General features: G+C 55.1%; 8 protein-coding genes across 9 annotated transcripts; 4 read left to right on the top strand and 4 right to left on the bottom strand.

Moving 5' to 3' along the window:
• Positions 1–222: 222 nt before the first annotated feature.
• On the bottom strand, positions 223–681 carry JDV02_000001 (uncharacterized protein; the record flags this gene model as incomplete). The annotated part of the gene is made up of 2 exons (XM_047980767.1): positions 223–570; positions 634–681. The coding sequence occupies 2 exons, from the start codon at positions 679–681 to the stop codon at positions 223–225; spliced, it is 396 nt and encodes a 131-aa protein (XP_047836724.1).
• Positions 682–3,014: 2,333 nt separating this feature from the next.
• Positions 3,015–3,588, bottom strand: JDV02_000002 (uncharacterized protein; the record flags this gene model as incomplete). The annotated part of the gene is made up of 2 exons (XM_047980768.1): positions 3,015–3,226; positions 3,288–3,588. The coding sequence occupies 2 exons, from the start codon at positions 3,586–3,588 to the stop codon at positions 3,015–3,017; spliced, it is 513 nt and encodes a 170-aa protein (XP_047836725.1).
• A 4,135-nt stretch (positions 3,589–7,723) lies between these two features.
• Positions 7,724–9,014, bottom strand: JDV02_000003 (uncharacterized protein). Its single transcript, XM_047980769.1, has one exon. The coding sequence runs from the start codon at positions 8,823–8,825 to the stop codon at positions 7,965–7,967; it is 861 nt and encodes a 286-aa protein (XP_047836726.1). The 5' UTR covers positions 8,826–9,014; the 3' UTR covers positions 7,724–7,964.
• A 111-nt stretch (positions 9,015–9,125) lies between these two features.
• On the top strand, positions 9,126–10,133 carry JDV02_000004 (uncharacterized protein). The gene has a single exon (XM_047980770.1). It carries the CDS (start codon positions 9,369–9,371, stop codon positions 9,993–9,995), a length of 627 nt encoding a protein of 208 aa, XP_047836727.1. The 5' UTR covers positions 9,126–9,368; the 3' UTR covers positions 9,996–10,133.
• Positions 10,134–10,423: 290 nt separating this feature from the next.
• JDV02_000005 (3-hydroxyisobutyrate dehydrogenase) lies at positions 10,424–12,008 on the top strand. The gene is made up of 3 exons (XM_047980771.1): positions 10,424–10,771; positions 10,874–11,044; positions 11,151–12,008. Exons 1-3 carry the CDS (start codon positions 10,454–10,456, stop codon positions 11,877–11,879), a joined length of 1,218 nt encoding a protein of 405 aa, XP_047836728.1. The 5' UTR covers positions 10,424–10,453; the 3' UTR covers positions 11,880–12,008.
• A 553-nt stretch (positions 12,009–12,561) lies between these two features.
• Positions 12,562–15,038, top strand: JDV02_000006 (uncharacterized protein). Of its 2 annotated transcripts, XM_047980772.1 has the most exons (3): positions 12,562–13,709; positions 13,906–14,410; positions 14,538–15,038. In XM_047980772.1, the coding sequence occupies exons 1-3, from the start codon at positions 13,481–13,483 to the stop codon at positions 14,818–14,820; spliced, it is 1,017 nt and encodes a 338-aa protein (XP_047836729.1). In that variant the 5' UTR covers positions 12,562–13,480; the 3' UTR covers positions 14,821–15,038. The 2 variants fall into 2 exon arrangements, with proteins under 2 accessions (XP_047836729.1, XP_047836730.1); XM_047980773.1 differs by lacking the exon at positions 12,562–13,709 and having other exon boundaries at positions 13,818–14,410.
• On the bottom strand, positions 14,946–17,597 carry APL6 (AP-3 complex subunit beta). Its single transcript, XM_047980774.1, has 3 exons — positions 17,483–17,597; positions 17,268–17,419; positions 14,946–17,179 (listed from the first exon to the last, which is right to left on the bottom strand). The coding sequence occupies exons 1-3, from the start codon at positions 17,520–17,522 to the stop codon at positions 15,047–15,049; spliced, it is 2,325 nt and encodes a 774-aa protein (XP_047836731.1). The 5' UTR covers positions 17,523–17,597; the 3' UTR covers positions 14,946–15,046.
• Positions 17,598–19,390: 1,793 nt separating this feature from the next.
• On the top strand, positions 19,391–20,299 carry JDV02_000008 (uncharacterized protein; the record flags this gene model as incomplete). Its single annotated transcript, XM_047980775.1, has 1 exon — positions 19,391–20,299. One exon carries the CDS (start codon positions 19,391–19,393, stop codon positions 20,297–20,299), a length of 909 nt encoding a protein of 302 aa, XP_047836732.1.
• Positions 20,300–20,433: the final 134 nt, after the last annotated feature.

A 20,433-nucleotide genomic window follows, 5' to 3' on the forward strand; every position in this document is an offset into this window, starting at 1 on the left:
ACCCGGGCTCAGCAGGTCTACTTACGGCACTGATGAAGACCACCTCCCCAGCCGAGGTACGCGTAAGGTACCTCCTGGTCTTCCTGCCTTGACGGTAAATACCGTCCAGGGTCCCACTTGCCCGGGTTATGGTATATGTGCTCATTCATGTGAATGTCATCCATGGCGTACATCTTACTCTTTTGTTAGTTCGTATACCCCGAGCGCCTCTGAATTCCAGACCTAACATACGGCGAACGCGTTATTCGGGATCATCTCGTCACTGTCGCCAATTCTGATGCCTCCACCGCTGATGTTCTTTCGAAATGAAGCACCAGTCATGACAATGCGGATAGAGTCTCGGAGGCCGAGTTCGATAAGTGGGAATTCATGCTCCCACTCGCGTATCGACAGCCTAGATAGGACATCGGCTGCGGTCTCATACCGTGAAATTCGGTGCTTGAGCACGACTTCGTCGACTTCTCTCCTTAGTCTCTCGTGCCAGTACGAATCGTATGAAAGGAAGCATGGGATCCAGGCGGCGTTGTACCAGCTATTAATGAGGCCGGCGAAGATGGCGCCAATAATGAACTATTGCAACAAGACAGGTGAGCGACGAGACTCATGGTAAACAAAAAATAAGAAGTAACATACGGACGATATAGCAATGTCATCATCTCGTTGTTCAATCATAGCTTGCATGGCATCTGTACTGGTCTTTCCACTTATTCGCCTTTCCTCTACGATCTGCTTAAAAATCCAATGAAGTTTAGTGCCAGCCCACATTTTGCGCAGCCTGCTTAATGTGGGTAGATGCGGGAACATGATCTCGCACGCTGAAGTCCTGTGTAACTGATCGTATAGGGCGAGCGTCTTGGTGAGCAATTTGGGGCAATTGGCGATGTCATGGCAACCCAAGACGCGATGCGTAAGTCGATAAATGAGATTAACCATGACATCAAACGGGTCAATTGGAAGGGAAGTGTCGATTTTTCCGAATGCGTCCATAGTGTCAGCTGTAAGGTAGTGCAGATTCGTCTCTAGGTGATTCTTATGCATGCAACGCTTAAGCATGTAATTGAAGTGTCCGGTTAGGTCACCATTGTAAAAGCGGTCGACTTTTGGCATGGGCGCAAGAAGCGTATCGAAACTGACATATAACACCTATTAAGCGGTATTCGCGTTCGGATTTTCCATTTGCACTTACCCAGCTATTAGATCAAGGCCACGAGCTGTGCAAAGCGACGACCTCGCCGCGTGGCCCGATAAGGCAACGACGAGATGTGGCCCGCAGTAGAAACTGAATTGCCCGGAACTGTTTGTTCGTTTGCCGCTTTTGAGGAACTTTCCCCTGTCCCAGAAAAATTTGACAGATCCAAGTACGGGCCATCCTCTAAGGAGATAGGGTGCGCTACTCGGAAATGGCCGCCGCGCGTTTTGCCAGCTTAGGATCACTATCATCCCGCCGAGGAGCAAAGCTAAACCCGCAGCTGGCAGGCTCAGGAAAGAAGCTAGTGCGTCCAACGTATGATGCATGCTGGCAGAGGTTGTATGAAAATTGCCGTATCAGTGCGGTGTGGGTGTTCGGCTTGGAGGCAGGATCAGGGCTGGCCAATTCAATACGGCTCCCCGCAATCGTGGCCTGCCATCTTGTGCTGCTGGACCATCATATATGCGGTATTCTCTGGCCCGCGTCGAACCTTGACCGCTGACGTGTGATCATGCGCTCGCCACTGCGGAGTCGTTCTCATTTTCACCACGTGTCTGGAACATGCATGCAGCTCTAAAGCAATTACGCTGTTTGTCTTGACCTTGCTCTGTAGTCCAATTGATGGGAGTAAGCACAGGAGCACAGCCGATGGGTCATACTTCGGATCTTCCTCTGCCCAGCGTCTAACGTCCCGCCACATCGTTGCGGTAGCGAAACATTAGCGTAATGCCATGGCACGATAATGGAAGCTACTGCATGCCTCGATACGTGTCGGTTCTAGCTTAAGTGCGGCACGACCATAACTAAGACATATGCCATCCCTAGCTTATCTACTAATAGATTCTATACCCCTCGTTATGCCTTATTGCTACGAGCATCAGGCCTCGCGTAAGTTGCCGTTTTGAATTTCGCGGTTATAGAGCTAACTGTATCGAATTTCGCGGTTACTAGGCTAGCTATATTGAGTTTTGCGGTCACTAAGCTAGCCGGATAAAGTCTCGTAATACTTAAACTTCCTTTTGCTATATTAGGGTAAGTAGCTAAGGTCTTATTATTATCTTATAGGATTTTATAGCTCGGAAGAAGGATTATATAATCTCGAATAAGCTAAAATTATCGGAAATCTCTAGAAAAAAAAATAATAGGGATCCCTTTAAATATATTATTAAATCCTTAAAATTTATAAATACTTTCGTTAACTAAATAAAGTATATACTTATTAAAGTATTAACTAGATTAAATAAGAAGAGGTTATTTTTAAAAGCCTAAGTTATAATACTATTATTATAGCTATATAAAGGGCTAACTTATTATAAATAATGCCTTATAATAAAGTCTCTTATAATAATATATTAGTTAGCTATTAGCTACATAAATAGTATCTCTAAAGTTATATTAATACTTAGTCCTTAATAGATATTGACTATTATTACGCTATTAATAATAAGCTAAAGGATATATTAAGATAATACGAGGCGCTATTAGTCTATTAAGAGTCTTATATTATAGCGTATATATATTATAATATATAGTTAGGTATTATTATTTTCTTAGGTATTAACTAATAAATAAGTATTATAAGTAAGGTATATCTTAATAAAGTAGTAGGAATTATATATTTATATTTAAGGCTTTTATAATAAGATAATATTATTTTATTTTATATTAGTAAGCATTAATATATAGTCATATAAAGGGCTATTCTTATTAATATTAACTTAAAAGACCTAGGATAGTTATTTATTACGGTATTATTATTTAGGTTATCTATTTATAAAGATAAGTCTAGGGAGTTATAGTGGCGCTTTTTAAGTAAAGTAATTAGCTATAGGCTAGAGGGGCGTAAGTCTAGGTCTAGAGTTCTAAAGAAGACGTTGAAGTTCGAAGGCACTGGGAGGTCTCTCGTAAGGCTCGGGTCTTTTTGAGGAGGAATTGCCAGCGGCTTGGAACCCAATTTGAACTCGTTGACTGGTGTTTGAGAAAAGGCATTCGCGATCAGGAACTCGCCCCAGGCATTCGGATGGAGGCCGTCATAGCCTGCAGTGTCATTATTGTCAGCATGCTTCCAAACTTGCCACTCTTCGTAGCCGTCGCTCACCTGCGGGACAACCCCCTGGTTGGCAATTATAATTTTGCTCAAGATCAACCAAGTGGATCGGAGACTGATGAGTCGACCACTTCGATATTGCATTTGGGAGCAGGTTATTGTAGATGTTAGTGTTCTTCACCAGGTCTTCTCGACCGCCAATGAAGCTGCGCTGTGGCACGTTTGCAACTGCAAATTGGAGTTCTGGATTTACCGCTCTGGCGTTTGAAATCAGGGTGTCCATGCTGTCGATGGTGCCCTCTGCGTCGCTGTAGAACCAGCCCATGTCATTGAAGCCAAGCATGGCCAGCATGAGATCGGCTTGATTCTGCTCCAGAGCTGCTTGGATGAGGCCTTTGTCTACAGCGGCCGGTCGTCCCCAAAGACAAAAGTGGTTACAGTTCGACAGAAATGACCCATCTACACCTTTGGCGTAGCCACCGGTAGCGTCAATTGGCGCCAGCGTCGGAGTAGTGCCGTACAAAGGGGGAGGCTGTGGTGGTGATGAAGGCTGGGGCGTCCGTGTTCCTGTGTAAGGACCCACGAATTTGACGATTCCATTTTGCTGAAACCATTGCCATATGCGGTATCGCCAGGTCCAGTCGCCTTCCTAACCTTGGGACATGGAGTCGCCGACGATCATGACTCTCAGGACATCTTGACGCCCAGCAAGAGTCTTTCCAATGGCGGAAGTGTTTGTCGACGCGATTAAATGCTCCACCATTTCTTCGGAATCTGGCAAGCTGATGCCAGCCTACAGTGGGGGCAATGCAGGCGCCAGTCGACTGACGACAGCATATTCAGGGAAAGTTGCGATGTTTGAGGGGATTGGTACAGCGGGTACACTAGAAAGTTGCTGAAGCTCTGCCGACACGGACGCCGCTACCTTGACGGCCGATGCGAAAGCTATATTAGTCTTTGTCGCATTGCTGGCCTGCGTCTTTGCCGTGTCGGCCACTATCCCAGAGGTCGTGACTGCCGCATCGACCAAACCAATACTTGAAACGAGCGTCAAACAAAAAGAAAGAGATATGAGATTTGAAAATGACATTGTAGAATCCGACTCGCGCATTTACGGAAATTCAGGACTGGATCGCGATGACCAGGCATGAGAGTTGTCATCGGAGCGCTCGCTACATCCACTTATGCTTTTCGCGATTAATAACATTTATTCACTGCATCATGTCACATACATGAATATTGCAGCCTTGACATGTGAAACGTACGCACTCGAGCCTCTTGCCGGCTGCTAACGGCCAATAACTTGCGCGGCGATGGGCCCTGTCGCTTCGTCGACCGAGGCCAATGCAGGGGATTCTGCAACGGAAATTAATTATCCGTTGAATACTACCGTGACATTTAATAATTGGCACAACCATGTATGATGTCCTGCAGCCCGAAAGACGCCATTGCGCCGGACCAAACCAGGCAGAATAGCACTTTGTTTGTGGGCCAGGGGTGTCACTCACGAGGCGATTGAAGAAACCACTCTCGTATAACACTTGTCGCACAAGCTGTCTACCGTGGCATGCCTATTGGGCTAACATTACACCAACTTTTCTCTCGCACTTTTGCTGATGATCAAAGATGTTGCGAGCCAATGTCAGCGTTCTTGTCGCTTTGGTTTGCTTGATCTTGATCCACTGCAATGCTCGCGTAGTAGATCACTCATTTCCGCAAAACAGGCCGGCGTACGTGCAAGATGCAGGCAAATTAAGCAAGCGAGAGACAGTGGGCTAACGCGCGTAGCGACAGGTACACCGTTGGCCTCAGCAAAAGGGATGGCAGCAAATCTTGCCTATCAGTCTGCGCTCCCAATACCTGCGGAGCATCATTTTGCGATAAGCACAAAAAGCGCAGTCTGCTCGACGTTATCAACTTTCCAAATGCCACAACCCATGTGGGACCTGACTCATATGCACATCTCCTCAAACGTCAACTTGAAGAGATTGAACAAGACGGAATCGGAGAATACCTTGAAGGTCAAAGCGAAAGGAACAATGTGGAAAAGTTATGCCACTATTCCGCTGGAGGTTTTTATGGTCCCAGCTTTTGCGTTCAGCATAGATTTGACACTGCGCCCCTCGATGGAGGCCAGTACCTAGCCGGCACGGCCGACACAGAACTCACAGGCTGTATAGTCTTGACAGTTGTGTCTGCTCGTGCTGTCTATATGGTAACGCCTTTTCATATTCGCTCTGCTACTGTATCCGCAACACGCCATGACTGATCATGGACTACGACAGTGTCACTTCTGGGAAGATATCCACTACCAACCGGCTGGTCTGGACGGCCGAGTGCGTCCCTTTATCGGTTTTTACGCTGTCCTCAACATGATAAGAGGTCAAGGGCCTACACCTGGGGCTGTCGGGCCTGCTCTTAGCAAAGAGCTGTTTACTGGTTCCGACGATCATGCCTGGGCGTTCATCATGGCACCGCGTAATAGAGCTCAGCCCAATAATGAGGTATTACGGTCGTGGCAGGCTGAGTACGATGATTTGTAAGTGCGCTTCCCCTCCTCTCCCCTTTAAATCGCATTCTCAACAGTGCTTCGGTATATTGATAGAGCCTCGCTCTCATCAACAGGCGTGCTTTACTTCAATCGCTCGTACCTGGAATTGGAATCACGTCGTATAATTACAGCCCTTTGTACCCGGCAAATAGGCAGGGGATACCTTGGTGGAGGGGCGTCGCCCTCTTCGAGTACGACGTCAACGCTGACGGACATGGTCTGGCAGACTGGCGTCTTTGGATGGAAGCAACAAGTTTCAGAGGCCGAAACCTGGGTTTGAACGTAGCAGGACGTAGTTAAACATGCATCTAGCAAGAATTTGCAATAAAAATATGATCCTGTTCGGAACTCGACTATCGACTTTCATACTCTTTCCGCTGGAACTGTCTCCATTGAGCATACAAAGGATTTCCTGTAGGCCATGAACAAGGGTCAAGAACATAAGTAATGGCGTAGCGAACATTGTCGCCTTCTCTCTCTAGCCGTTCGGACTCAATGGTCTGTCCAGGGTCAACTTCTTCGACTGAGAACCTTCCAAAAGGGTACCCGATCCTAGATCTCGCACCGCCAGCGAAAAAAACCATTCGATCCTCGTATAAGACATCAAAGTAAAGTTTCGTCATGTTTGCCAGCTTGCTTGTGCAATGATCCATGATCGATCGAAATGTACCAGCGTCAAGATACACCGTTTCTAAAGCCAGCTCGCGGACTTCTGTTCGCTTAATAAACTCAAGCAAGTCCACTTCCCTAGCAGTGATCCCGCGGAGTCTGCAACGCCCGAGGGTAGGCAGCCTTTCCAATTCAACGACACGTTGTAAAATCTTTTCGCTACCGTACCCAGAAGTCATGCCTGCAATGCGGACGGAAAGGTAGTGTAGCTCGAAATCCTCAAGCCGGGGACACAGTGCAAACAATTTTGAGAGGCCTGAGAAGTTGCAGTCGTCTTCCGCTTCTGATCGTATTTCCGCTGCATCTCTCTTTACCTTTGGCCAGTTCTCCTCATCCTCGTCTCTGTCTTTGTGGTACCAGAAACGTCGAGTTGAAATGCTGATCGATAGCGATCGTAGGCTAACAAGTGACTCGGCGATTCCGGGGTCGTTCCAGTCAATTATATTGAGTTGATCGCTAGCCAGGCTGCATTGTTGCATCTCCGCGTCGTTGAGAATATTGAGATTTTGGATTCGCAAATTGCTCGCCGCCAAGGCACGTAGGGCTGTGTCAAATGTGTACACAGTGCATCGCCATAACTTTTTCTTGGACATACTGAAGGGCTTATCAGCGGGTAAGACCCTTTGTTTATCGTTACGTACAACGACTACCCTCAGCGTGAGGGATGTGAGTGTCCCCGTCCCGCTATGTTTTGCAAGGCCATTGAACGCTTGACTGAGCAATGCTATTCCATGCGCCCGGCTCATTGTCTCTTGGCGCGAAAGATCTCGGGTTTGTCGTTTGCTTGCCTCAGCTTCTTCGGCAAGCCCAGTGAGGGAAAGTTCCTGCACGAGGCACGGAAGTCCTCCACCCTGGGCCAATTGAGCAAAAGTCCGTAGAACTTCGTTTGTCAAGTCCACGTGTTTTAATTGGAAGAAGCTTTTGAAGCGATGACATGACGACTTCACCGCCAGAGAGCTGCAAGTCAGGCGGAGGTTCCTAATGTCGTCCAGGTCTAGCAGTTCGATAAAAAGCTCGATGACGTGGTCTGGACAGCTTTCTAGACTTATTGCCATATTGTCGTTAGTCGCTAAGCAACCAAAAATTGTAGAGATGACGGCCTTTGCGGATACCTAAGTACCTTTTATAGGTCTCGGCGCCCTGTCGAATTATAGGGCAGCTAATTATAAGCCTAGGAATAGGCAGACGCCCTACCTTACCTGCCTAATATAGTGCGGTATATAGTGGGATTAACTCCGGAGGGCAGTGGGATTAGGCGCACCGGCTTATTAGCCGGCTGCCGTCTGCTCCCCTTTCTGCTCCCTAGCCCAATCACTTCGGCTTACTAACTCGAGCCACCAGGGATGTTCCGACGCAGTGGAATAGGCGGCCAGAGGCGGGTCACCCTGGTCCTTGCCTAGAATCTGGGCGAGTTCGAGCCATCCTCTCGTTCGGTTTGCCTGCCGGGCTTCGGGTGTCAAAGCCCACTGCGAATGTCGACTCAAGGCTATAATAAGCTGCTCGACCTCCTACATCCTGTCCCATTCGGAACAGTCAACATTGCGCAATCGCTGCTCCAAGAGACAGAACCAAGAGCCATCAGGGTGACCTTGGGATAGCCTTTTGACCGTAACCCATTCCCAGCATGGAGGGAAGAAGCCACTGCTTTCCAAGTCGATTATACCACAAACCTGGCCGTTGGCGACCATAATGTTGCCCCAATCCAAATCTCCATGTGTGAACACGTTCGGCTGCTTGCTGACTGCTGCGCTTCGATCGTCAACAAATGCAGTAATGTCCTCATTCCATGAGTAGTCCCTGACTCTCTCCCTACAGAAATCCGTGGCAGTTCGTAGACCAGTGCGAAGTGGCTGTCTCTGGAGAAGCGCGGCTTGAATATTCGACGATTGCAGCTGGCGAAGTTGATGGATGAAGGTCACAACCTGATCAGCAACGGATTCCCGCTCCTGAACTGACAACATGGGCCAAGCCCTTTCTAGTGTTGTCCCCGGCATCCTGTCCATGAGGAGGTGTTCAAAGTCCGCGGATCGATAGTACTTGCCGACGTGAGGCACCGGAACATTCGTATTTGCCTTGACGAGCTCAAGGTTGCGTTTTTCCGCACTCAGGTCAGATCGGCCGATTCTAACAGACTTGCATACTGACTGATCTTGTCGGACACTGATCTCTCGGTCGACAATCTGGCCCATGGAGAATGGGTGGGTGATCTCGTGCAGTACCTTGAGAATGTCGCCGTCGTTTGCAGGTCGCGGTTCATTGAAATGCGAGGCACGGAGGTAGTGCTTGGTCGCCTCTCGTCGAGTATGGCAAGTGGGGGCGTTGGTGAAAAAGTGTCCTTGTGGGACAGGACTGTCTAAAAAATCTTGCATTCTTCGAAGATTGGGACCGGTGGAAGCTTCATGCACGAATATGAGGACCGTCGTGGAATTTGCAAACGGGAGTTGTTGCTGTCACCGACGCCAAGACCCTGTCAGTGTCGCATGTAAATACCTACCTAATAATCGGGATGGCAGTTTCACGAAGAGCCTCCAGCGGGGCATCCGCGCCGTTGCAGCGCCTGGTCTACGGGCCACCAATCAAGGCCGGTGAGTCACCGGCGGCGGCTTACTACTTCGTACGTGTGAGGCTATCGCTCTTTGCGGTCGCCGGCCTGGATCAATCATCAGACACGGCAGAGCGGTGCCGCCGTGAGATGACGACTTGGGGCGGCGGGTTCATGTGGAGAGGTTGATAAGAGCCGCCACTGGGCACCTGGCCGATGAACAACAACTGCCTCTTCGGTTCACTTCTGCCCTTTCAAACCGCCGCCGTCGCCTTGTCTCTTTCTTTGCGCCGACAGCCCGCCCTGTCGTCCGTCGCTATTCCAGACCGGGTTCGATAACGAGTGCCGTGCTCAAGTCTCGTATACGACGATGCCGTCAGTGCCCCTCAAAGAGCTTGTCAAGCACGACGACTTCGACCCGGAGCTGGTGGAGCGCATCGCGGAGCGCAAGTTCCAGCCGCCGGTGGCCATGGTGGAGGCAGACCCGAGCTGGGCGCGACACTTTGCCGAGGCCAAGGCGCGCATCGAGGACGCGCTCGGCGCCACGGCCGTGTCGGTCGCGCACGTGGGGTCGACGAGCGTGCCCGGGATGCCGGCCAAGGCCATCATCGACGTGGACCTGACGGTGCGCGACGTCCGCGACGAGGCGGCGTACGTGGGGCCGCTCGAGAGGAGCGCGGGCTTCGTCTTCCTGCTGCGCGAGCCGCACTGGCACGAGCACCGCTTCTTCTGCCAGGGCGGCGCGCGCGGAGAGCAGTTCCCCATCAACCTACACGTCTGGGGGCCGGGCTGCCCCGAGGCGGAGCGGCACCGCATCTTCCGCGACTGGCTGACAAGGTCACCCGACGACTTTGCGCTGTACGCGCGGACGAAGCGCGAGGCGGCCGAGGTGGCGGCGCGCAACGGCGAGTCGGTCATGCAGTACAACCTGCGCAAGGAGCGGACGATTCGGGATATTCTGGACCGGGCGTTTCGCGACCTGGGGTACGTCGAGTGATGAGTGAGGATCTGGTGATGGTGGCACGTAGTGGCGGCGGTTCGTGGGTCGGCGGTTTGAGACGCCCCCAATGATCACGGGAAAAGTCTTGTTGGGCTGTTCAAGACCCAGGGAGTTTGACACGGCTGGCTGCTAAAAGTAATTTACTGGTGGATAGGCACTTATAGGAGCTCCTACAGGTGGCTTCCGGCTTTATGCAGCGACTTCTTCTTGTTTGTCGGGAGACTTCCCCAAGAAGTCGGGTGCTCAAGGAGCAGGCTGGCGCTCCACTGTCATAAGGCCAGGAGAGGCACCTACTAGAGAGAACCTTCCTGGCTGGGTTCAGGGGCTTACAGCGCGCAAAGCACCCAAGGCCCCCGGGCCATTTCTCCGCATCCAACCCGCCCCAACCCGCCGCCCCTCCCCCAAAGATAGGTCGCCTCCACAGTCCCCCAACCCCTGCCGCCAACCGGCAACGAATGATGGCGGCGGGGGTCCGTCCCCGTTTGCACAGCGTGGCTGGCAACGGCAATGGGCGGGCTTTCTCGGTAAAAGAGCAACGCCAGTGCCTGCCACCCCGCCATCTGTCTTGTCGCCGCATCCACCAGTCTCGGCTCGTCTGGCTTCCTCGTCTTGGGGGCTTCTTCTGTCGTGATGGATCCCGTGTCCAAGTCGTTATCACGCAACCCAACATGAGAGTCGCAGCAACACGCCTGGGCGGCCTCGTCCAGAGGAGGGGCTTTGCCAGCACGGCGCGCCGCCTCGACACCTACGGCTTTGTCGGTCTCGGCCAGATGGTAGGCGTTCCCGTTTCCCCCAACAACACCACAGCCGGCGGTTGCGTTTTCGTCGGCGGGTTTTGTTTTTGCCCATCATGACGGCTCACACGGGAGAGTTAGGGCTATCAAATGGCCAGGAACCTCCAGGCCAAGCTCAAGCCGACAGACAAGGTGGCCATCTTCGACATCAATCCCCAGGCCATGAAGGGCCTCGAGACGGAGATGAAGGCGGTGGGCAACGGCGCGACCGTCGAGCTGGCGGCCAGCGCCTTTGATGCATCCAAGGACGCCGTGAGTCTTGTTGCTGTCCCCCGCGCCCCCCGTCCGCCCGTTCTGGCTGGCCGGCTGGCGGCTGTCACCCATGACAACTTTTCTAACGGACCGTCTGTCTACGCAGGACACGGTCATCACGGTCCTCCCCGAGCCGCAGCACGTGCAGGGCGTCTACAAGTCGATCCTAACGTCGTCCCTCCCCGAGAAACGAGACCGCATCTTCGTCGACTGCTCGACCATCGACCCGTCAACGTCGCGGCAGGTGGCGGCGTCGGTCGCGTCGGCGGGCCAGGGCACCTTCGTGGACGCGCCCATGTCGGGCGGCGTGGTGGGCGCGACGGCGGGCACGCTGACCTTTATGCTGGGCGCCGACGAGGCCCTCGTGCCGCGCGTGGAGCCGACGCTGCTGCGCATGGGGCGCAAGGTGCTGCACTGCGGCGCGCAGGGGGCGGGCCTGTCGGCCAAGCTGGCCAACAACTACCTGCTGGCGCTCAACAACATCGCGACGGCCGAGGCCATGAACCTGGGGATGCGCTGGGGGCTGGACCCGAGGACGCTGGCGGGCGTCATCAACGTCAGCACGGGCCGGTGCTGGCCCAGCGAGGTCAACAACCCGGTCCGGGGCGTCGTCGAGGCGGCGCCCGCGGGCAGGGACTACCGCGGCGGGTTCGGCATCTCGCTCATGAAGAAGGACCTGCGGCTGGCCATGGTGGCGGCCGAGGAGGCGGGCGCGCGCATGGCCATGGCCGACGCGGCCTACGGCGTGTACGAGGCGGCCGAGAAGCTCGATGAGTGCAAGGGGCGCGACTTTTCCGTCGTGTACCGCTATCTGGGGGGGAAGGAGGGGGAGTAACTTGTATGGTAGAGCAGCAGATGCCAGTCGATGTCTTTGTATGCCCTCGGAGTGCGTAGGTGCCCACTATCGCATGGTGTTCCATGCCTCTCTGATGGTGCCTTTTATCCTACAAGAAGAAAGCGAGAGACGCAGACCATGGAATACCAGACTTTCGCCACAACACTCACTGCTCTACAGCTCCGCAAACCCAACCGTCAGCACAGCTTACAGCAGAAACGTGCTGCACAGCGCCCTGCGTTGAAACAATTCGTCCCGCGACTCGCTCGGCCGAGCGGCCGGACCAGCACCTCCTCCTGCTACCCACCTTTTTCTTTCCATTCACAAAAAAGGAGGCGTCCGGGACGGCGCCGACCCGAGAGAGAGCGCTGCCACTACTGCTGATGAGCCCACGCCGTCCCTGCACGTCAAAGACGCACGCACGCACCCTGGCCTTATTAGCGCCCGCCACTTCGGAGTTGTTGCGGTCTTGACTAGCGGCCGTAGTTGTAGCACTACGAGTACGAGGTGACAACGGGGATAACCAGAGAGAGAGAGCGTCCCGCGATACTTATTGTTCTGACAGCAAGAAAGGACAAGGCATCGTGAGTCCGCCTGCTGCTACAAAGCCACCCTGATCATCGAACACTCTGCCCCCGTCATCGACGGATGAAAGGGACAACTGCTGATGAGCTGCTGGTCCGTGGGTACGTGATTCAAGACGACCGTCGTCCATGCTTCTTCCCCCCCTCCCTCCACTCTCCCCATTCCCCATCCACCAACAATCGTGCTGCCCCCACGCGCCGCCGTCAGCTCACCGGACCCAGCGGACTTGGGTTGCGGACTTTGGCCCCATCTGGTGGTGGTGGTGGTCCCTTTCGATGCGCCCCTTCGGGCCCCTTGTTGGTCTCTCGCGCACCCAAAGAAAAGTCGCGGCCGTCATCGCTCAGGCTAGCGGTAAGTAGAAGTATTGATTGAGAGGGCGAGGGAACAGCCCGGCAGGATCAAGGGCCGATAGGGCTACTGCTACTACTACTACTGCTAGCAGTCTCTTGGTATGGTCAGATTCCGCTCTTGGTTATAGACACCAAATTATCATACATCCATATTTGATCCCCACGTTGCCGCCCGCCCGCCCCCGACGTCCCGTCACAGACGTGAAACCACCACTACTTGTGCCTTCAACGGGAACCGGGACCGCGCGGCGAAGGACGACGGTGCAGACGCCTTCTCACACACACTCTCTCTCTCTAACCCTTTTTTTCTTGCTCTCTTTTCACCCCCGGTACAGCGCTTCCCGTTACGTATCGCCAATTTTACTTGTCCTTCTGTCAGTTGTGCTGCGATCCGACCAACTTGATTGTTGTAGCGGCGGCGACACGGACGATTCCATCCATCCATCCATCCATCCACACGCGGAGCCGCTGAACATCCAGCCAGCAGCAGGCGCAACAGTCTCGACTCTCCGCGAAAAGAAAAACAGAAGATACACACAAACGAATCTCACAAGGCAACGATCAGACGGAGAGGGCGAGCAAGATTGAAAACTAGAAAAACCCAAGAAAAAGTCGACACAGGAAGAAACAGGAGCGACTTGCGCCTCCCCGCCGCCCGCAGCAGCCATGTCCTCGGGCAACTCAACCGGCGCGCGCATGAAGGACTGCACCCAAGTCTCCTTTGGGTGCCCCGTCGAGGGCACCGTGCTGGGCTACTACCCCAACCTCGGGTCTGGCATCTTCTTCACCATCGCCTTCGCGCTGTGCCTCTTCGCCGCCGCGGGCCTGGGCGCGTGGAAGCGCACCTGGACGTACGGCGCGGCCATTACCGTGGGCTTGATTCTCGAGACGGCCGGTGAGTTGTCTCTTTTCTTTCTCTCTCTCTCTCTCTCTCTCTCACTCTCTCTCTGTCTGTAATGCCGCCGTGACCATGTTCTTGTTCCCAACGCGAAGCCGGACACGTGGCTTCTTGACTTGAGTTGCGCAACTTGAAGTTGAAGAAGAAGAAGAAAGCAGGTTGGTAATGAAGAGACTGACTTTGGACACCACAGGATACGTCGGCCGCATCCTCCTCCACTACAACCCCTGGAACAACGGCGCCTTTGAGCTCCAAATCTGCGCCATCATCCTCGCCCCGACCTTCATCTGCGTCTCCGTCTACCTCACCCTCAAGCACGTCGCCCTGCACCTGGGAGGGCCGACGCGCCTCTCCCGCATCCCCCCCGCCTGGTACCCGCGCATCTTCCTCCCCGCCGACCTCACCTGCCTCGTCGTTCAGGCCATCGGCGGGGGCATCGCCGCCGCCGCCGGCCACGAGAACCGCAAGCTCCAGCGAGCCGGCAACCAGGCCATCATCGCCGGCGTCGCCCTGCAGGTCGTCGTGCTCGCCCTCTTCGGGCTCATGGGCGCCGACTACTGGCGCCGCGCCGCGCGGCACGTGTCCTCGGGCAAGGCGTCGCGGGAGACGCTCGCGCTGTGGAACGATGGGAGGTTTCGGCAGTTTGTGTGGGCTGTCACGGCTGCGTACATGGCCATTCTCGTGCGTTGTGTGTACCGGTGAGTCCACAAACAACGTCCCTTCGACCCTTCCCATCATCCCTATCTTTCTCCCTCCGCTCTTCCTCTGTGCTGGACCTCTTCCTGTGCTTGGAACGCCCACTGACACATTACCGGCACATCGCAGAATCGTCGAGATGAGCGGCGGCTGGGGCAACCACATCATGCAGGACCAGCCCAGCTTCCTCGTCCTCGACAGCACCCTCGTCCTCATCGCCGTCTACCTCCTCACCATCTTCCATCCGGGCATCTTCTTCCCGCAGATGCGCAACGGCTACGCCAAGGACATGGCCCGAGCGAACCCTGACCACGCAGCCGCTGATGCGGAGCGCGACGGCGAGAGTGACGAAACCAAGAATGAGACGCCCGGCTCAGCCAACGAGAGGTCAAAGGTTGAGCAGCCGGCTTGAGTCGTCGCACGCGAGCTTCCTCCACAGGCGAGCAAAGAGGGGGGGCGAGTCGCGCGCCCCGGCATCGGATAGACGGCGTTGAAGCGCATCATGTTGTCATTTCATCGTCCTTGCAGGACAGTAGAGTTGCAATGCATATTTTTCAAGGCTTACGAGAAGCAAGACTTGGACTCCATGCCCTTTGCTCGCTATGCCTCTAGTGTACCCATGATGCGATGCTAATAATTCACTGCTTGACCAGCCTATCATTCTCCCCATCGTCGTCACTCTCCTCTTCCTCTTCCTCCTCCTCATCCTCCTCATCCTCATCGCTCTCTTCCCCTTCTTCCTCCTCATCGTCCGTCTCTTCTTCCGTCTCATCCTCCTCCGTCTCTCCATTGTCTTCTTCCTCGGCCAGCCAATCATCCAGAGTTTTGGCGCCAACCTTTTCGCCGAGACCATTCGCCCTTTGCGGCGGCGTGGCCCGGGCTGCGTCGTCAAGCCTCTCCGTTGCGGGCGTAGCCTTGTCGCCGTCGTGGCGGGATGACGGCCCGCCTCCATTCTCGTCCCGGAGTCTCGGATCCGGCTCCTTGCCAGCCTCGACCCAGTCCGGCAAGGTCTCGTATCCACTCAGGCCGTGAATGCCGCCTCCGCCGGCCAGGACCAACGTTGACGACCCGAGCAGAAAGCCCTTTCTCGATTCCGACGGGCTCGGGGCCTGTGGGGCAGGCTTAGGGGCCAGGAGCATGAGCGTCGCCAGCTGGGGGACGCCCAGCAAGGATCGATACATTCTCGCCCGGTCTCTGAGGTCGTACGACGTGTCGTACCTGACAAGCAGCACCACATAGTCCCACAGCCTTTCAATCGGATGCTTGTCCAACTCTTGCGGCGGATCCTCCTCGGCTGCCCTTTCTTTTTCGGCCTCGCTCTGGCGATTAATGTGGTGCAGGTAGACCTTGGCGGCGAGCAACAGGATCTGGCGCTTGGCAGCCTCCGACTCGCTCACAAAGTCCTTGAGAAGGATTCGCAAGACGTCTGGTGCAATATTGTCCTCGCCATTGAGTCCAGAGAACTCGCCCACAAGCCAGATGATGGTGGCCCGGGCCTGCGGATCCGTGGCAGAGTCGAGGTTCTTTGCAAGCCTTACCACGGTGCCAACATGGCCCTCAGCATCTTGCTGTATCAGGTGGCGGATGACCGTCAGAGACTCGGCGGCGAGCGTCCCATCTAGACTCGTGATCTGCCCTAGGAGCAACTTTAAGCACCGGGGGGCCGTCGTCACATCGGACTGCGCGCATCGTCCGATCGCGCGAACGGCTTCTCGCACCAGCGCCTTGTTCGACCCTTGCGAAAAGTGCTCAAGCTCCTTCAGGATGAGGCTCTTGACATGAATGGGGCTGTGGGGAAAGATGATGGCCAAGACCTCCAGTTTCAGTTCCCAGACGGGCGCCGTGTCCGTCGACTTGACCAGGAAGTGGCTGGCGTACTTTACAAAATCCGTTGGCCGGAGGAGGCAGACCGAGACGATGTTGTAGAGGGCAATCTGCTGGATGTCCTGGGCCCCGCGCAGCAACGCAACGAGTGGACCGACGGCGAGTTTGACGTACTCGGGCGTCCCGACAGCGACGTAGCACCGCGCAACGGCGACAACGACGGCAGAGTTGCGGCTCTGGAGCAGCGGTCGTAGGGCGTTGAGGAGGAGGAGCAGGTCGGGATTCATGGAGGAGCCGCGGCCCGAGGCAGCACCCGTGGACTCGCTGTAAAAGTCATCGGTCGAATTATCCTGTGTAGGGCTCTTCGATCCTTGACTCCGCGGGAAGCACTTGCGCGCGTAGCAAGTCATCAGACGCAGCATGGCCAACTGACTCCACTCGTCCATGTCCACGATCTTGCGCACCAGGGCGCGGTAGTGCTTGTGTATCAGGTCGATGCGCTCGGGGCAGATCTCGAGGAACGAGGATACTGCCGCGCCGGCGACGTAGTATTGCTTGTCGCCGAGAAGGGCGGACAGGTATTCGATGAGCTGCGGCGACTGGCTAGGGTCGAGGCGGTAGCACTTGGGGATGGCCAAGGCGGCGGCCTTGCGGACGTAGGGGCTCATGTCGACGACGCCCTTCTTGATGGCAAGAGAGACGATCTGGCTGATGACGGGGACGCGGATGCCCGACATGGTCTTAAGGGCGAGGGCGCGGACCTGGGGGTTGGTGTCGGACAGCGACTTCTGGATGGTGTTGATGGAGAGGAGGGCGAGGTCGGGCTCGTGCTCGGCGTGGTGGATGAGGTAGATGTAGACGAGCTTCTTGATTTCGATGTTGGGCGAGGCGACATTCTTGACGACCGAGGAGAAGAATGGCAGCGTCTTGTGGTTTCGGTACATCATCTAGAAGCATCGTCAGTCGTCTCCGTCCGTCTGTCCGCCTGGCTAGACCGCGTCGAGGCCACGACGACAGCAGTGCGTGCGTGCTCACCGAGATGACCCGTCGCAGGCCGTCGAGAATCTCCCGGTCATTCCTGCTGTCGAGGAGCTTCCTCATCTGGTTGCGATCGAGCGGGCGGGCGCTGGTTCGCATGTTGCTCATGTTGCGCGTCGCCTGGGCGGCATCGAGGGTCAGCTCTCTCGCTGCGGAAAGAGTCGTCGTTAGCAGAGGGGCGGGGACAGACAAGGGGATGCGGCATCGCTCACCAGTCTCCATGAGACCCGAGATCCTCGCTATCGACTCCATCGTTGCCGGTAGGAGCTGCGCCCGTGCGGTGTGTGGATTGGATTGGACGCTGTCGAGAAGGTGCTGGGTTGAATTGAATCGGGAGGGATGACGCCGCCGTAACTCATGGATGGCAGCTGCGGCCCCCCCCCCCCCACCAACCCAGGAAGCTATCGGGGTACGTACCCTCCCGCCTTCCAACTTTCCCAGTCCTCCCAGTCCTCCCAGCGCACCCGAAAGATTTACCCTTTTCTCAATTTACTTCTATAACTCCAAGCATGTCCCATGACCGTTTATGTCCTTGACAGTCCAGTCCCGCCCGTCTCCGACGTAGTCTTCTGAGCGTTTCAAACGCTTTCTTGCCCATTCTGCTACAAACCTGCCTGCTCTTGTTCGTGGTGAACTACTAACCCTTACCATCCTTGCTGGTCGCAGCGCTGATGAGTTCAAGTTCCTTGTCGTTCCGTGTGCCGTCGCTTTGTTCCTGGCGTTGCAGGCAGCTTACTAAAGAGAGCATGTCTACACGATCCATGGAACTGAGGACCGACGTATTTCGTGCTTGTTCAATTGAGCGACAGCCTGAGTCGACACATGGTTCAATGAGACGGGAACGAACCGAAGCAATCAGTACAAACGACTCAGTTTCCGAAACAAGCCCCTCAATAAAAGCCCAGATGCTCCTCCTTGACTTGCGCGGATTCATTGAGTCATTGCTGTTCGCCCGACTGAGAGTAGCTACCTCCTGTGCAAGGATAAACGATAGGCTGGCTTTACAATTCTCAGCTCGCTCTCATTCCCTCACAACGTGGGCGACCTGTTCCGATAAAGACATGTGGTCCGCTGGTTACTTTGGCGGCGAGGGGCCGAGCTCGGAAAGACGCGGATGGTACAATATGAACAGGGCCGTGCTTGTAGGACTGACATGATAGGACAGCAAAGGGCATAGAGCTTCAAAGTGCTGGCGCTCCTTGTCTGCCCTTGTATCATTGAACCCGGCTCATTTCTCACGAGTGAACGGATCGAGTACATCGACTCGAAGTTGAGGTAGGTCAGGCAAGTTGTGTCTGTCCAGCAAACACAGACGGCCCGGACCCAATCACTCATGCAGAGAGAGTGAAAGCAGACCAAAACCAAGGCCAGGATGCTCTGATACAGACGAGCCGCGACGATTCATCGACTTTTGAACCGAGTTGCAAGCTGCTCGTCGCATTGGCAGCTCTAGGTGATTGCTTGTGGTGCAGCTCAACTGCCATAATGACCTCAGGACACAAACTACTTGGATCCTAGACGCCGAAATTTGGAACACTTTTCTTGCGCTCGCAGAACAGACTACTTTCGTTTCAATGGGCGGCATGTCTGTCGTATCTCTCGTGGCCATAGCGGCACTCGTGGCCCTGGTGGCCCTGGTAACTCTTGTGGCCCTTGTGGCCGTCATAGGGATCGTGGCTCTTGTGGCCTTGGTGCCCATGATTCTTTATCTAGGTCTTTGTGGGTTCCTCGTTCGGCTTGGAGACCTTGTGTACGCGGGAGGATATACGTTGAGCCCGTAAGGACAAATGCTTCTGCGTTGAAGCGATTCGGGGTGTCGGTGTCAACAAAGGGTGGCCACGAACGGACTTTTTTACGCAGTCCACGTCTGTTCATGAGGACAAAAGATCGTCATGGCGCCTGCCTCGCCAGCCAAGAGCTACTTAAAGCTGGTCCAGTTCAACGTCGCCAGATTGGTCTCGATCTCGCTATAACGACTCAACCCGATCAGTCTTGTCCTTTTACACCCAAGAAGAACCTCACTTGTCACCACGTCCAGATCACACACAACTCCGTTCCCGTCCCTCTCAACATACCCCGAACCTCACGCAAGGCCCGGGGGCAACCTCACCACCACCACCATGCAGGACTGTTCTACGTACATCCTCCCGTGCGACCTGCGCGAGGCTGACCCCCGACTCCTCCAGCTAGGCACCGTCCTTCTCCATCCGACCGACACCTTCCTCACGACGCATCTTGACGCCCAAAGGCTCGCCCGTGCCGCCAAGGTGGGGATCCACACGTACGTCGAGCGGAACGTGCAGGTGATGCAGCCGCTGCTCTTCGACGAGGTCAACTACCTCTTCCCCGTGCACCCCAACAAGGTGGGCACCTTCAAGGCCAACAGGCAGATCCCGCGGCACCTCCTAACCCAGCTCGAGGTCGTGCACTTTACGGACCCCCCCAGTGGCAAAGAGGTGGCCTCCATGCTCAAGGCGCACCCAGTCATCAAGGCACACCTCGAGCTGGGCGTTGTGAACTACCAGCCCGTGTACATGGTCACGGGCCTCATGATCGCCTCGGACATGCAGTACCGCGAGCGGCCCGCACCGATGCCGACGCGGACCCCGGCGCGGGCGCAGGACATGGAGCGGAAGCTGGTCATCGAGCCCGAGGCACGGGAGGCGCTGACGGCGGTGCTCGAGAAGTCGAAGCGGCACCAGGACAAGGAGCTGCCGCTCGACTTCTTCCAGGTGTCCCCCAACGGAGACTCCACGACACCCCGGCGCATGGAGGTTGACCCGCTGCGGATCATGGCCAAGCCCGACCACATGGTGGCCATGCCGGGGAAGACCATCTACGCGTACAAGCTCACCAAGATCGACGTGAGCAGGTGGATGGGCTCCGTCGCGAAGCCCGTGCCGGAGCCGGTCCTGACAAAGCAGGGATACATGGTCCGCTATCGAGACGTTCCCGTCGGGCACGTATACACGGCGAGTGTTGAGGTGCCCGCAACTACCAACTTTGACTGCGTGTACGGCGGTTGGTGAGATCAACCGGTTTGCGGCACCTCGGGGGAGGGGTCTCCGAGGCTCTCGAGTTGTCAACAATAAGCCCAAAGTCCGGTGTTGCGAACACATGAGGGGTGATCATGTCAAAGGTGCGTCAGCTTGAACCAGCCAGG

Source organism: Purpureocillium takamizusanense, chromosome 1, assembly GCF_022605165.1.
Source record: "Purpureocillium takamizusanense chromosome 1, complete sequence".
In the NCBI taxonomy this organism is placed as follows: Eukaryota; Fungi; Ascomycota; class Sordariomycetes; order Hypocreales; family Ophiocordycipitaceae; genus Purpureocillium; species Purpureocillium takamizusanense.